General features: G+C 32.7%; 1 protein-coding gene across 2 annotated transcripts in view; it reads left to right on the top strand.

The window, feature by feature from the left end:
• Window positions 1–16,433, top strand: part of LOC106478107 (calcium-binding mitochondrial carrier protein Aralar1-like) — a 93,893-nt gene that overhangs the window by 68,170 nt on the left and 9,290 nt on the right. For both annotated transcript variants that reach the window (XM_022381636.1, XM_022381635.1), the window contains 3 exons: window positions 6,632–6,775; window positions 12,190–12,328; window positions 14,489–14,647. In XM_022381636.1, the coding sequence (XP_022237344.1) occupies window positions 6,632–6,775; window positions 12,190–12,328; window positions 14,489–14,647 (442 nt within the window). The remainder of the gene's footprint in view (window positions 1–6,631; window positions 6,776–12,189; window positions 12,329–14,488; window positions 14,648–16,433) is intronic.

Here is a 16,433-nt window from a genome sequence, read left to right as displayed (position 1 = left end):
ACACACACATATCATAGTTGTTTCTTAAATACTATACAGTTCTCTTCTTATTGTCAAAAGTCCATTTAGGCCAATTCAATTGCTTTAGAATTCAATTGACAAGCCAAACTATTTTTCTCTATTTTCTCTTTTTATCTTAAACACTATCAGTGTATAATTCACTTATTCCTTTTCTTCTCTCTCTCTTTTTTTTATCACAACAGTATTGGTGTATAAGTCACTTACGCTGACTCATGAGTTACCGCAGTTGTATCCTGAACTTCCGATACTCGTCTGTTTTCTAGGCCTGCTTCCAAATAATCATCTGCTTTTTGTCAAAGTCCACACATGCATGTTGAGTTGCTTTTGAAGACCCTTTGATGAGACAACTTGTTCTTCAGAAAACTGTAAATCTCACTTTAACTTATCAACTGTTAGGCTATTCACTCCTACAACACTTGACATTACATTTTCTAACTTCTCTGACCGAAACTCTTTCACTCGGCTTTACTTTTGGCTCTCTTCCCGCTCTCTAGTCTCTTGTCTGGTTGCTGCTACTTATATCTCACTGAGACATTCTAGAAATCTCCGTAGCCTCGACATCAATGACTTATATACACAACTTACAATAATCGTCTACTTTTAACTCTCTTATTATGAAAAAACTAAACAATCATGACATATTAACTCACAAAATAAATAAATTAATATTACCTGCACTAAACAGTCTTTTATATCAGACACATTTGTTTCCATGAACTTTCATAAATTGGCGAGCCACTTTTGAAATAAGTTTTCTGTGAATGTCATTTGCCTAATTCTTGTATTAGATAATCCTCCAGGATTTAATTTTTTGCTTCCCAAGAAAACTGGATATAAGATTAGTAATGGAATCTTATAAAATAATATCGTATATCTCATGTCTTTTAATTTTTTACATTTAATAAATGCATTCATTTTGCAGTAAAATGTAATACTGATATTTATTTATATTGAAAATATATATCTTTTTTTTTTATCCTTGTATGATTTAAACTGGTGTTGATATCAAGGTTCCTCTGGAGCCTTAAGAAGCCTTAAATTTGTTTTGTATTTTTAAGCCCTTGACATCTTAAGTATGTTTATGGTGTTAAAATGCCAATCACAGGCCCCAAAAAGTTTCACACTTTCAGTAAACATATATACCCAAGAGTAACAAAATCTGTCATGTTAGTAGAAGAGAAACATGTATCAATGAAATTAAAACAAAATTAACTTGAAGTCACATAAAAACAAAGATTTATGTACTTCACTAAGATTCACATTTAGGTAGTTGTGTATGCATGGTGTCTTAAATTAGTTGTACATCCTTTTAGTTGTTTTGTCTAGAATAAGATGTATGATATTTATGACACTCAAAATTTGATTGTGTGTGGAAATATGTGTATTTATAAAAAGTTATCCACAGTGATTCATAAACCTTTCTCTAATAATGATATTTATATGTTTAATGTTTAATTTGTTTAAATTCCTAAACAAATAATTAAAACATTAAAATGTTGTACATCAAACCATATGGTCATTTGTTTCTGTGATATTTTTCTTATTATGGTATAATATAACTATAACATTAGGTTTACAGTAAATTATCTTGAATTTTTGTAGGACAGTTTTCGTTGAATGACTAAGAATATTTTCTGGTTTGAGTATGCAAAAAGCCAACTTACCCATGCCAATCTTTGTTCTGGTTTTAGTAGTTCAGAAATCTTGCCTATTTCTCTGTACTACTAAGAGCTGTTACTTCATGTACAACTGCAGTGGAATTTCCTGTGTGTGTGCCACAAGCCTTGAACAAATTCTCACCACATGTCTACATGTATTGCACTTACCTATGATATAATCATCATAATGCTGTAGCCCTTCCCCAAAAAGAGGGCGATATAACCTCCATGCTAGTAATCCACATGAACACTAGCACATGATTGTAGACTTTTTGTATCGAGGCACTGCATGTGTTCAGATGTGCTGTGGTCACCATGTTTATTTTCTCTACCGTCTAAAACAACAAAAGAAAGCTTTTAGAATTGCCTCTCAACTATGAATTCTCAGATACACATTGCTTCTACATCCCAATGCTCTGATGCTCCTTTTCAAGAATCCTCTTCTGCAACAAGGTGACTGGAGGCACATTATCTGTTCATGATGTTACCATTATTATGCTTCAGGTGGCTGGTTCCCTTCTGCCTGCTTCTTTTTCAGTTCCAGTCACCCTGACTGAATTTTATCAGCATTTTTCTTCTTCAGCCTTTGCTTCTGGTTCTTCTCTTCCTGTTGAGGAACAGGTACCTCCTCCTTTGTCTGCTACTCTCATTACTCGGGTATTGTGACATTCTTTCTTTTTAACTGTTTTCAGCATGGGCTCGGTCCCTGGGACCGACCTCATAACCATTTTGTGCTTGTTATAGTTTTCATGCTATAACTTTTGAATTAGTAAGCGAATGTTATTGAAATTTGGCAGATTATCAGTAAAAATTACAATGCTTTCATACGCAAAATAAAAAATTTTTTTTATTAAGTCTTAATGTTTTTCTCATTTTTTTTCTTTTTGCATATTGCCTATCTATCATGCAAAGTAATATTCATTTTAAGATTCAAAATACTTTTATGCATCAGAAAATTTTGAAATTTCAAATGCGAAATCTTTATAATGTCCAAATAGTTATCAAACATTTCTTAAGAAAAGTTTTATATTTTTATCTGTTATTTTCAGTAATTAATCTCTTTACTGGTTCAGGGCTTTTATTCAGATTTTTTGTCATCCCCAAGAAGAAAGGATATTGGCACCCTGCCATTGACATGTCTCTGAATCACTTGATTTTCTCAGTCTGCATTGGACTCTCTTTCACTGTAAGTGACCAAGATCTACATTTTCAGTGACTTCCTTCATATTCTTATTTCTTCCACATCCCATCAATTACTCTGGTTTATCCACAGTAGAAGATTATTTCAGTTATGTACCCTTCTCTTCAGTCTAGTCACAGCCCATTGTGTTTTCAACCAGATCATCCAATTCGTCATTTGGTCCATGCATCTTCTGGGCCTTTGTTTCCATTATTATATGAATGACTGGTTTCTTCTGGCTCCATCTTATCAGGATTCTGCAACTGATATCTCCATTGTTTTTCAGGAGGTCTCTTGTCTGAGCTGGTTGTCCAAATTTTCCAAGTTCATTTTGACTCCTACTCAGAATTTTGTCCACCTGGTAGTTTTCCTTATTTCCCACATTGGACAGGCTCAACCTTCTCCTTTGCATTTTTGCAAAATAAAATGGTGGTGTCTAAGGCACTTCTTTTTTTCCTGCATGAAAGGCTCTTTCACTTTTAAGGACTCTTGCTTTCCTAAAACTGCTAATACCTCTCAGCCATGTGTCTCCTTCAGTGGACTGTTTTGAACACATCTTGTGATCCCTTATCCACCCTTGTGTCTTTACAGTCCTCTACATCCATCTGTTATAGTGATTCGATCACTCCAACACAACCCATGGAATGCACCCCCCTACGCTTCATCCTGACTTGCATCTTTATGCCAATTCTTCTCTTTATGGTTAGGGGTGAGGCAGTTCTCAACACCACCACTTTCTCTGGGGGTCTGGTCTCCATAGGAGCAATCTCTGTATATCAACATTTTGGAGATTATTGCAACTTATCAGACTTGCCAACTTCATTGTCAGGTTATCTTCTGATGATCCACTTGCATAAACTACCAAGTATACACTTGCTTGTCTCAACTGGACAGGATCCATCTCATGCAGTGGTCCTTGCATCCTTTGGTCTTCCAGTGCATTTCTTCCCATTTCACGACCCTAATGATTGATGCTTTTGTGACTCCTCCCAGTTTCAAGCTTCCCCTTTTTTGGTCACCCATCTTGTACACAACCACTATGGTTGTCAATGCTCTGAGCTAGTATTGGTCTAATCTCTTTCTTTATGCCTACCCCTCCTCTCCACCTTTTTTGGGTTATTGATCCATTTGTCACTTCCTTTCACCAGGTCATTGTACTTTTCCACATCTTACTTCCTCTCTTACCTGGCTTCAACAAGGGCCTGTTTGTTTCAACCAGTGCAGGTTACTGAGAAGCATTGTCCACAACTTTCTGCTTCTTGTCAGGCTCTAGTCCATTTCTTTCAGCTGTTCTCATGGGGCCCATTCAAGGTCTCTTTTTTTTTTTATACTGCTCACCTTATCTGGTTCTTCTTTCCAATTGGGTCCTTGATGTGGTTCTTTGGACTCTTACATATTCCTCTTTTCGCCATTGGTTTCCTGTTCCTTTTATCATTTGTCTCTTAAAAATTATATTTCCTATTTGCTTATGGCATTAAATGCCTCCATACTCTAATCATATGGACCAGTTTATGTTGTTTTTTTACTGTTCCTTTCTTCCAAAGACTTGTGCTGTCCCAGAGGATGATTAGATGTTTTCTCCCATCTCTCTTTCTTCTGTTTCCTCATTGTGCATTTGTTCACATTCAGATTGTCTTTTGTGTCCTGCAAGAGCTTTCCATTGCTATCTTACTCGGAGTGCCCCTTTTCGTGGAAACTGCTTTACCTATTTTTACCATGACATGTTTCCTCCTTTGGGACTTTTCCCTTTCCACTTTAAACTAGTTGGGTTTGCCAGCTCAGCCTTCTGAAATATTTTTTGGATCAGTCTGACTGTATCCTTTTTTGTGTCATATCCCACTAGATTTGGCCTTTCCCTACCTTTCTTGTCTCTTTTTACCACTGAACTTTGAAGGAGATCTTACAGACTTTTAGGTGGACTATACTTAACACAATCATCTCTCATTACTTACATCTTTAGGCAATTTTGTGTACCTCTGGTTTTTGCTTCCTTTCATTTTTCATTCTTCAGTCAACCCATTTAATGTGATGAGGTTTAACTGTTGGGTTTCATTTTAGATTTCACCACTGTCCTTGTTTCATCTGTTAAACTGTTAAAAGGATTAATATCTATATAAAAAGTCACACAAACCATTATGTCATCATACCTTCTGTTATCAGAGTTCCACTTTGCAGATTTAATTTTTCAATTTTAAGATCATTATACAGGAAACTCAAAATTCCACTAAATTGTGTATTAAATTTTATGAAAACATTTGTCTGAAAACAGTTTTTCTAATGGATTTCTTCAGGAGCTTTAAAAGTTTCATCAAATTTGATTGACAATTATGTGGAGAGTACACATCTACAAAAAAGCAATAGGCCTGTCATAAAATAGGTATATACATATAAATATTCTGTATGTAGTCATTTCCTAGAGGTTTCAATAACTTTTCTACAGACAGTGAATAATGTTGTATAAATTACTTGTATTGTGAAGGAATGTCAATCTCCCATTTTGAAAGTCTTATGAAAGATTTTTTGTTTCAGGTTACAACTTTAGTTTTTATTTTATTATATGCTAGCATAAGTACCCGGCTTTGCTCGGGTTATTAGGTTGATATATTCTAAAGTAAATAGTAAAGAAAGTACGATAAATTAAGAATAATTTATTATCAATGAACTTTATCATTGAGTTAAATATTTCAGATTTATATTTGATATCACAAATTTCTAACACATTTTATTAGGTTATACTTTATATCTGTTGTAGGAATGCAGTGGCTTTTCTATATATTATATACTGTTATATAAGGAACCACTTTTTTTCTGTGTGGTTTTTCACTAGCTTGCCTCATTAAAAAGACGTGCATGGATAAGATAAGTAATACCTAGGTGCACACCCTCAGGTTCCAATTCGTATGGGTGCAAAATTTCACATATCTAGGTTCTTTCCCCTTGGAGCTATAGCAGTCACACTTCTTTTCTATGTGGTTTTTCGCTAGCGTGCCTCATTGAAATAAAGTGCATGCACATTAATAAGTAATAATAACCAGGTGCAAACCCTCAAAGGTCTATTTAGTATGTGTGCAAAATTTCAGGTTTCTAGGTTTTTTTCCCCTAGGAGTTATGGTAGTCACACATCCTTTTATTATTATATATTAGATTTAAATACTGCTATAGTTTTAAAGTTTTTAAATCAGTTTACATTTTGTATTTAAATCTTTTCTATCAATTACACTATAATTAGTAAGTATAACCAAAATTTTTAATTTAGTATATAAAAAAAAAGGCCAAATTAAACAAAAGTTTCCATCATGTCATAGTTTAACTTACCATTACCTAGATTATAACTAAAGTTCACCCAAGATTGTTTAAAGCGTTCACATCAGCTGCTTATAAGCTCACATGGAACTTAGGAAAACTTTTTGCTGATAAATCTGAGAGATGTTAATTATTTTAAAATGTTTATTAATCCCAGGCTCAAGAATCCTTAAATTTAAATTTTATTTTCTAAGATTGTTTTTATTTGCCATAATAAATATTACTTTAACCATTGTAAAGTTGCCAGTAACATTCAGAGACTACCTGAATAGATTTAATAAAAAAAAAGTCAGAAGTTCAAATTAACGAATATTGAAATATATTAACATCCAAGTTTTTTTTTGTTTTGTTTTTTTATCTACTACTTTAAGTCCTGTTATTTTTCTTTTCCTTGTATGACCACTATCTGTAAAATTGGTCTGTTTTAGTAATATTATGCTCAAATTTCACTCTTGCAATTCTTCATTAGGCTGGAGCTTCTCAGGTCATGTTTACAAATCCCCTGGAAATAGTGAAGATTAGACTTCAAGTAGCTGGAGAGTTGGCTGCTCTTGGTAAAAAAGTACGAGCTTTTGATGTAATAAAAGATCTAGGAGTTACTGGTCTTTATAAGGTGGGTTTTAATAATAAAAAATGAATAAATAAAGCAGTAAGGAAGTGTTGTTTTAACTTGTGTTTTAATTTAGACATTTATATTTTTTGACCAGAAGGAAGGCTTGGTGCCACATAATGAGTGCATAGCCTAATATCAAAAGTTTAGTGAGTACATTTGTAGAATTTTTGATGCCATGTAATAAGTATGTGGCTTAGAGTCTGGAATTGTTTTGAAATTATAAAAAAGTTTGAGCCAGTTTTATGAATAGTGAATTAGGCTAGAGATAACAAATGAATTTGCTAATCAGTTAATGAGGAATCAGTGCATGATTTAGTCAGTTTTTTACTGTCAGCTAGTTGACAAAAAAAGAGGAAAAAAAACTTATACAATGAAAAATGGCTAATGGTAAATAGATGTTTTAATATTCACAAAGTTTTGGGCTTGGATGCCCTTCTTCTGGTGATATTAAACTTTAATGGATCAGAAAGTTTGATATCACAAGGATTATCAAACATAGAATGCTCAAAATTAACATCAGTGAGACTTCAGGATTTGTGTGATCATCAGATCAAATTGGGTGGAAAAATCAACTACCTGTAATAGAAGTCTAGAAGAATTCAAAAGATTAGACAGGGGTTTACTTGAAATAGAAGATGTAACCTGCAGGTTAGTAGGTGTTTAAATGGACATATTGCCAGGAACAGACAGAAACTTGGATGAAATAAAAACTACTCTCAAAGATGACAGAAAAATTAAACTGCCATAAATGTGGAAAAGATGGACATTGCATCTGACACTGTGATGAATCAACAGATGATGATAAGCTCAGGAGGTGAGTCTCAGAGCCATCACATATCAAATGAACTGCAAAAAGTTAACTGGGTAATGGAAAACAGGAATTTAGCCAAAACTTAAGGGGTGAAGTTTAGCTGAGAATACTCCAATGCTCCATTTTAATTAAGGATTTCATTATTTAAAGAAACCAGTTCTTGACTCAATGGATTGGAAACTTTACAATGTGTTGGTTGCCCCTGATTCTGTAGCTACCATTGTTCAACTTGATCTGGTAATGAAAGGTTGAAAATTGCCCTCAGAGATAAAACGAGAAGATGAAGTGATGCTAATAAGTGGTCATAAATTCTAGCTAGATTAAAGTTGGAAACCACCCTCATTGTGGGGCGCTTCTCTACACAACATTATGTATGGATAATTGACTTTATGGAAAGGTGCGTATGGGGAATAATATTCTTTCAGAGACATGGATGTGAGGTTAGGCTAACTTCAAACAGTTTCAAAGTATCAGGCAGGCATCATCACTGCCTGCGTAGGGGATGACTCGGATTGTTCATTGAACTGGTATTTTAAATATCACATCAATAGGTCATCAGAACAACAATACTGTACAGTGTTTACATTTATAACAATATCTATGTAATGACTGAGTCAAAAGTTCTGGGAATGTCTGTAAATATCATAGCAAAAAGTTTGAAGTTCTTTTTTATTAAATAACTCAAAAACCAAAACAATGGTGTCAACCAACTTCCCTGAGGTGACACAGTTTCAAACAGAATATCTGCTTTTGTAAGTATTATTGATAACTAGTAGTAATAACAAAAATCATAATTCTAGTATAAACGATTTTATCATTACCCCTTGAAGTTAGCTTTCTTACATAAATTTGGTGTTCCTTTAAAAATCTTAAGTACAGGGTGAAATGGGAATTATTAGCCAATAATAGATAAACAATAAATATTGCAGTTGGAACCTCATTGTATTTAGAACTTGGTTATAAATACAACCTTCCTATGTCTATTGAAACATTGAATTAAAAAAAAATAAGTAAAGAAAAAACTTTTCAAAAAAAGAAAGTAAATATCTTGTTTGTATTGTATTTGATGGATTAATATTAGCCTTCCCTCCATTCCTTTTTTTGAAAAGTATTTTCATTACTTGCATGATATTGCTATGCACTACACAACAATTACAATGCCAGAAGTGAGAATACTCATACCAAGACATATCAGGAACTAATTTAAGCCTAATGGCTGGGGCATGATATAATCAAAACTTCATGTTGTCCTCAGAGATTATTGATTGTAAGAAGTCTTGTGGATGGGATGAATAGAATATCACTCAGGCTGTGAACATAAACTATGAGATCAGTCATTTCTGGATGGAATATCCTACAATGTGAGGTCATACAAATAGTCCTTCCACATCAAGGAATGCCTGTAGTAGTAGTCACCTTAGAAACAAAATTTAGAAAGTCTGATGTCAAATCTTCTTATAAAGATAACTTACCACCTCAATTATAGGAGCTTTGAAAGGCTTGCTCCAATTATTCCATAGATTACATGATTTCATCATAGAATACAAGGATGCCTTTTCCATTGTACCTTATGATTAGTCTGATAAATAATATATCTCATGAGAGTGATTCTGGAGATATAGCCCAATACGCAAGTTGATCTGCAAAATATTTTTATAATGAAGCTCATAAAGAAATAGAATTCACAAAAGAACAAGGAGGAATTGTACAAAGTGATAGACCTTAGGCACCACCAATTTTATTTATGATGAATGGTAGATTAACTAGGTTTTATGTGGATTACTAAAATGTGAATGCAGTTGAAAAGAAAGATGGCTACCTACTGCCAAGGATTGACTCTACTTTGGATAATTTCTTTAAGTGAAAATGGTTGCAAGATTGGATCTAAAGGGCAAATGTTGCAGGAAATGGGTGTAGCAATTTGATGTATTCCCATTTAAACTGTGTAAAACCCTTTGTCAGACTTGAATGATGGGATGTGTTCTGTATTAACTACCCTGGAATGTTTTACTCATCTACTTAGATTTACATGTGAAAAGACCTTCAGTGGAGTTTGTGATGGGCTAAGAATTGGCTTGATTGAGGAAAGAACCTTAAGCTGAATCCCAAAAAGTGTGAACTGCTCCAGAGTTTACTGGGGAACACAGTCATTGGAGAGAAGATCATTTACAGAACCTATCAAGATTGTTCAGAAATGGTTAATACCATGAAATGTAGTTAGAGGATTCTTGGCTTGTGGTCTTACAATTACTATTTTGTAAAATTATTCTCTGACATAATTCATTCTCTACCAAATTACTGGAAAAAAACCAAATAAATTTTGCTGAACTGCTGATTGTGAACAAGCATTCAACAAATTTAAGAAATAATGTATTATACTCCTGTATTAGGATACCCAACTCTTCAAGATAATGGACGCAAGTGATTGATTTTGCAGTGAAAGCAGTTTTATCACAAGTACAGCTATGGAACTAACACGTGATTTCCTATTACAGCAAGGCAGGTAATGCAGCAGAAAGGAAGCATTATATAACTTAGAACTACTAAATCTTTTTGAAGCTGAGTCAACAATTTGTATGCTGGACAGATCACGCACCATTGAAATGGTTGATGAATTTTCACAATTTACAGAAGGTCAACTAGCAAAGGCTTCATAAACTTGAACACAACTTCAACATCATGCATTGTCTTTGATGAAATGATAGAAATGTGTAAGCATTGTCCAAAAATGTTGTTTTACTGAATAATGTAAACACTATGAAAAGAGCTCAATACAGACCAAAGAGAAAGATGTACTGGGCATTAAAAGGCACATGTTAAAAATAGGAAAGTAACGGTAAATAGAAATTACAACTTCAGTTAAAATTTGCACAGTCACTACAGTTAGAAGCACTTTGGCATCTCTAACTTTCCAACTGCTGGACACTTAGGTGTTAAAGAAACGCTGGAAAGGAGAAAAGAACATTACTACTGGATTGGATGCCAGAAATCTGTAGATGATTAGTTTTGTGAACTGTGCTATGCATGAAAAAAAAAAAATCCAGTTTGTGTTGGAGCACCTCTTTAGAAAATTGTTGTGATTTTCCTTGGCTCTCTATCACAGAGAAACAGTGAAAATAAATTAATATTGGTTGTGATGGACTTATTTGTAACCAGATGTTCAATAGGAGTTGGCCTTGAGAGCTAGCCAATCATAACCTAGAGTTGTTTGTGTCAGGTTTAGTTTTGTGCCAAAGAGGTGTGTAGTTATAAGAATTGTTAACTAATTTCTATAAAGATAAAATAAACAATGGAAATAAAATTAAATAACCACAAATGGCGGTGGGAAATAGAGAAAATAGTAATGTAGCTCACTATATAGGAAATCAAACCAATATGTAGAGTGAAATTTAAGGAAGAATAATACTAATAACGTAAAGTAAAGTTTTGAAAATCTTTTCAGAGACTTGCGAATGTAAATAACCCCGGAATCGAGATTAATACCATTTGGCATTACAGTATTTAACAGTGCTATCCAATAAGCTTCTTTAATTTCCCTGTTTCTGTTAGATGTAAAATTTGTCTCTAAGTGTAATATCTTCAAGAGAGTGTCCAGGCATGTTAAAGTGTTTTGTGACCATTCTTTGTTTTTTATTGTTGATTTATGGTTATTAAAAGGTTCCCATATAGTTTTTTCGGTTTGACCTACATATTGGAAATTGCATTTTTGACATTGGATTAAGTAAATAACATGTTTTGTAGAGCAGGTTATGGAACTTGTGATTTTGAACTGCTTTTGGTTGTCTTTATCGGAACATTTGTCCATTTCCTGCATGAACTTACAGGTTTGACATTGCTTGCTTGGAGATTCTATTATTAAGTACTTCCATCAACATATTCCTTGTGTAAGCCAACATAAAATGTGATCAGTCAAATACAATGAGTGTGAAACATCTTTAAAAAAGTTTATTAATCTTTTTTTTCTTGTTTTTTGAAATCTGATTTTTAAGTTTATTCATATGTGGGCTGTGAATAATATAAGCTTGTGGGAAAATTATGCTGTATATTTACATTCTAAGTGATCTGTGTGAAGAGGACTATTGCCCTGTAACTAAAAGCAGTTGATCATTATATTAAGAGAAAAATTGCTATAACTATTAACTATTTCTGTATTTTGTGCCATGTTTTATAGAATAATTATAATTTTAACTTTTTTTCTTTTCACTTTTAAATATTTAGACTTTAAAGTTTATGGTTTAGTTGCCATAAGCTGAAGAAGTGTTGTAAACCAATAGGCCTTTTTCATATACTTCTGTCAGGTCTTTTGGTTGTCAACTTTCAGTGTTTAAACTAAACTTTTAAAGGTATTATACCGTATGTATAAATAGTGTTTTTGGTTGTATCATCCAGCCCAACTGAGAAGTTCTAGTAACAAGAGTCTTCTTGACCAGTGACTTGTGGTAGACAAGACAATAGATTTCAAATGCTGTTTGTATATATCTGATTTGGAATCTTGAATTGAAAAATGAAGAGGAATGTAAAAATAAGCATTTATGTGATATTTGTACTTTCTTTAAATTGTTTTACTGATTTGTTTTTAATGTGTTTGTTTACTGTTTCACAGGGATCTCGAGCATGCTTTTTAAGAGATATTCCATTCTCTGCAATATATTTTCCTGCCTATGCACATGCAAAGTTAGCAACTGCTGACGAACATGGTCATAATGGACCACTCTCTCTTTTAGGATCAGCATGCTTAGCAGGTATTGTCAATTCATTGGTGTTATTTCAAATATTACGTTTAAAAACTTTTGTTATTGAGTATTCTTGCTGTTTAAAGTCTGGCTGTTTATATTTTAAATATTTCATAAAATGTTCCATGAAGTATATACTGTATATTACTTTTACTCACCTATAATGGGTTAGTTAAGAATAATCTAATAAAGGAAAAACATAACATAATGTTTTGGGACAACATGGAAACTATTGGTCCATCTCAGCTGTTCAATCCTCTAAACTAAAACTATTAATAAATAAATTTTAAAAACAAATCTTAAAGCCAGCCCTTATCATTCATATATTTGTCAAGCTTTCTCTTAAACTCACTTAAATTTACTGCCTCCACAACATCCAAAGGCAACCCATTCCAAAGGCCAACCATCCTGTTAAAAAAATAAAACTTTCTTAGCTAAAGATGACTCCTACTTTGCCAAAATTTATACTTGTGTCCCCTAGACCTACTATTCTCACTGTTAATTGTGAAAAAACATGATGCATCAACACTATCAATTCCCTTTACAATCTACAACACCTCAATAAGATCCCCCTAACTCAAGAGAAAACAATTTGAGAGAGATCAACTTCTCCTCGTATGACAACCCCTCCATCCCAGGTATCAATCTAGTAATTCTTCTCTGAACCCTTTCCAACAATTCAATATCTTTCCTAAAGTAAGGAGCCTAAGGCTGAACACAACACTCCGAATGTAGCCTAACCAGTGACCCATACAATGAAATTATAACCCTTTACACTTGTATTCAATATTTCTGTAGATACAACCTAAAATCCTATTTGACCACTAGCAACAGCACACTGCTTGGGTGGCTTTAGAGACTGATTGATTATTACACCAAGATCCCTTAACACTATTAAGGTTCCCATCCAAATTATACTTATAATTCAAATTATGATAATCCCCATGCATTATCTTGCATTTATTATAATTTAAACCCATTTGTCATTTATTTGTCCAACTCACTAAATGATCTAAATCCTTTTGTGAATCAGAAGCATTCTCTACACAGCTAGCCACACCCAAAACCTTATTGACCATTTATTCATATATACCTTTGAGGTAAATCAAAAAAGAGCAAAGGTCCTAGGACTGAGCCCTGAGGTACTTCACTTGTGACCTCAATCCAGTTTGACTGAACTCCATTTGTAACAGCCCTCTGCTTTCTTCCATCCAGTCACTCTTCTATCCAGTTTGCTAACATAATCCTCACACTTTTTATGTGGCACAATGTCAACATTCTACGATTAAGCATGGTGGTATAAATTCCTTTTTTTTTACGTCTTAAAAATCACCATAGCTTCAGTAGCTTAGACATTTTACACCACTTCAGTAAATATTTCTTAAAATTGTAGACTTATAAACAGATAATTTGTATATTCATTTTCTAAATCTGAGTTTAGTGTGTAACCTTTTTGCTATTTTTTTTCTTCTTGACAAAAAAAAATTCTTATTTTTTTTATTATGATGTGAAAAACTAAGAAGTAATACTAGTTTTTTAAGGTTTACTATGATATATTGGGGAGGGAATTGAATGAAATGTCCAGTACAATTTTTAAAAGAAGAAAAAATGTCCAATACCTCAAACAAATAAAATCAGTGAACATTTCTGGAAAATTGAGTGAAAATTACAAGTCTGCAACAATAAAATTCAATTACAAAGTTTAAGTTTAACCTTACATGAACTTCTGTTCATAACCATTAGTTAACTGTTTTTGTTTAAGAATAATACCAAGGTATTAAAAGTAGATCTATACTACTGGACAACACTTACTTAAAAGAAGATTGGCAGAGTTTGTTAATTCAGCTAATAGCAAACTAATTGGAAGAGAAGTTTTCTGAATTTAAACAAGAAAGTGATTTGTTAAAGATCCAATACAGTATAGTTTTTCTTATGTCTACACTGAAACTCCACATTAGGTTCTTTGAAGATTCCTACAAATTTGCAAGTGGTAAAATACCCTATCAACCTGTGTAATAGGGTTTAATCTTTTTTAAATAATATCAACAACAGATAGGTTGATATATTGTAAAAGAAAAGAATTGAAGTAGTAATAGTTCCTTCATTTTTACTGTTGTTTATATGTGTGCAGTTTTAAAGCTTTATTAACAGATTTGTTTGTTTGTGAAGGTGTTCCTGCAGCTTACCTTGTGACCCCTGCTGATGTGATTAAAACAAGACTTCAGGTTCAGGCTCGCCAAGGACAAACCTCTTACAGTGGAGTTTATGATGCATTCAGAAAAATTCTTCGTGAAGAAGGACCATCAGCTTTCTTTAAGGGAGGTCCTGGTGAGTTATTTCCGCTTGAAGGAAATGCATTTTATGTTAAGAAAGGAGATTTCTATGGTTTGTGGTAAGATATGAAACACAATTTTGTCATTTTTGTATGCGTAAGTGGAAAACTGTATGTTATGTGTATGGTATTTATATACCAATTTCAAAGAATTCCACTGTTATGATTTTTCAGTTTTTCCATTGTCCAGTGCTACTGATGAAAGGTGGAATTCTCCAGAAATAGTATAACTTTGAGATAAATGGTGAATCAAATGACAGAGTTGAATAATTTGAAAGAATAAATTAGTAATATAAAGTAATACATATTCTTCAAGTCATACATATTCTTCTACTGTGGTGAGTAAAAGACAACTAAAAACACCATAAATATAACTCATTTTGTTTACCATCTTATTCAATAGCATAATCGGATCAGTTGTAACTAATCAAAGTTTGAAATATTGTCAAACTGATGTGCATTGCAAATAGTATCTTTATTAAATAACCTTTACAGCATTAACAGAGGTGTTGAGAGAGAGAACAGTTACCACTCTCCTGCCACCCTTACATCTCCTTGCTGGAAAGAATATTTGAAAGTCTAAAACAAATCAACAAATTAAACTTCAAAATGAAATGTCAAAATATTTTCTTCTAGCAATAAATCTCATTCATACTTGTAGTATTTTTGAAAGATGGAGACACTGAACCACTGCTGGTTAATTTAGCATTACTTTCTTTAGACAACACTTCTTTAATTTACCTTAAACATTACATGTAATATAACACAGCTGTTTATATGCAAATTAAGTGGAAAAAGCTTATTAATAGACTTTAAAGTTGACGGACAAAACAAATATTTTAAAAATTTCATTTACAATCAGTATTATAACCTTGAATGTCACTGTCAATGTGCATCAGAAAATTTTCAAATTTCAGAAGCAAAATCTTTATAATGTTGAGATGATTATCAAACATTTCTTAAGAAAAAACTTTATATTTTATATGTTACTTTCAGTAATTAATCTCTGTGCAGGTTCGGTTGATTTGACCGTTCTCGCAACCACCATAAAAAAATTAGGAAATAAATATATATTATGCCTATTTCATTCTAGAATGAACACATTATAACACGAAAACATAAATGTTTAGATGAAATAGCTTAAATATTGTAACATTATATATTTATCATTTTATCATATTGATCTTTTGCCCATGCCTGGCTAACAATACAGAAGTTACAACGACATGGCTCACATGCACTCACGTTACCGTATCCGATAACATAAAGGTGGCCTTTGGTCTGAATAAAGTAACTTGTCTTGGCTTTGTTTTAGTAGACTAGTATTTTGTAAAATACAGTCACATTTCAATTATTATACGCTATACACGTGTATAGATTAATGCTATTTTGAAATAAGTTCTTAAACTTATTTTTCTTAAAACAGAACAGTAACTAAAAAAATAAAACAAACAATTATCTCTTCTAGTTATGACCTTTGTACTTGGTTGCTGTTTGACGTAGGTTGCTAAGCTTTTAAAATATTTGCGCATGGAGGATAAGAAACAAAATATTTTTTAAAGTTATATATATACATTTGAATAACTAAAAGATCGTAAATTACTACATCAGTACCATAGAATTCTACTATAATTTATCAAACGTAGTAATTAAAATGTATTTTAGTCTAAAAAATATGAAATTTTGAGCAGAAATTTTGAAATATTGGTTCAAAAGAAAGAAATGGCTGAGAAAGCCACTAGAGGGACATTCTGTGCTTCAGATTGGTTATTCATGTCATAT

Source organism: Limulus polyphemus, unplaced genomic scaffold (assembly GCF_000517525.1).
Source record: "Limulus polyphemus unplaced genomic scaffold, Limulus_polyphemus-2.1.2 Scaffold180, whole genome shotgun sequence".
Lineage (NCBI taxonomy): Eukaryota > Metazoa > Arthropoda > Merostomata > Xiphosura > Limulidae > Limulus > Limulus polyphemus.
The sequence above is the reverse complement of the archived record's forward strand: the minus strand, read 5'-3'. Positions and strand labels throughout refer to the sequence as shown.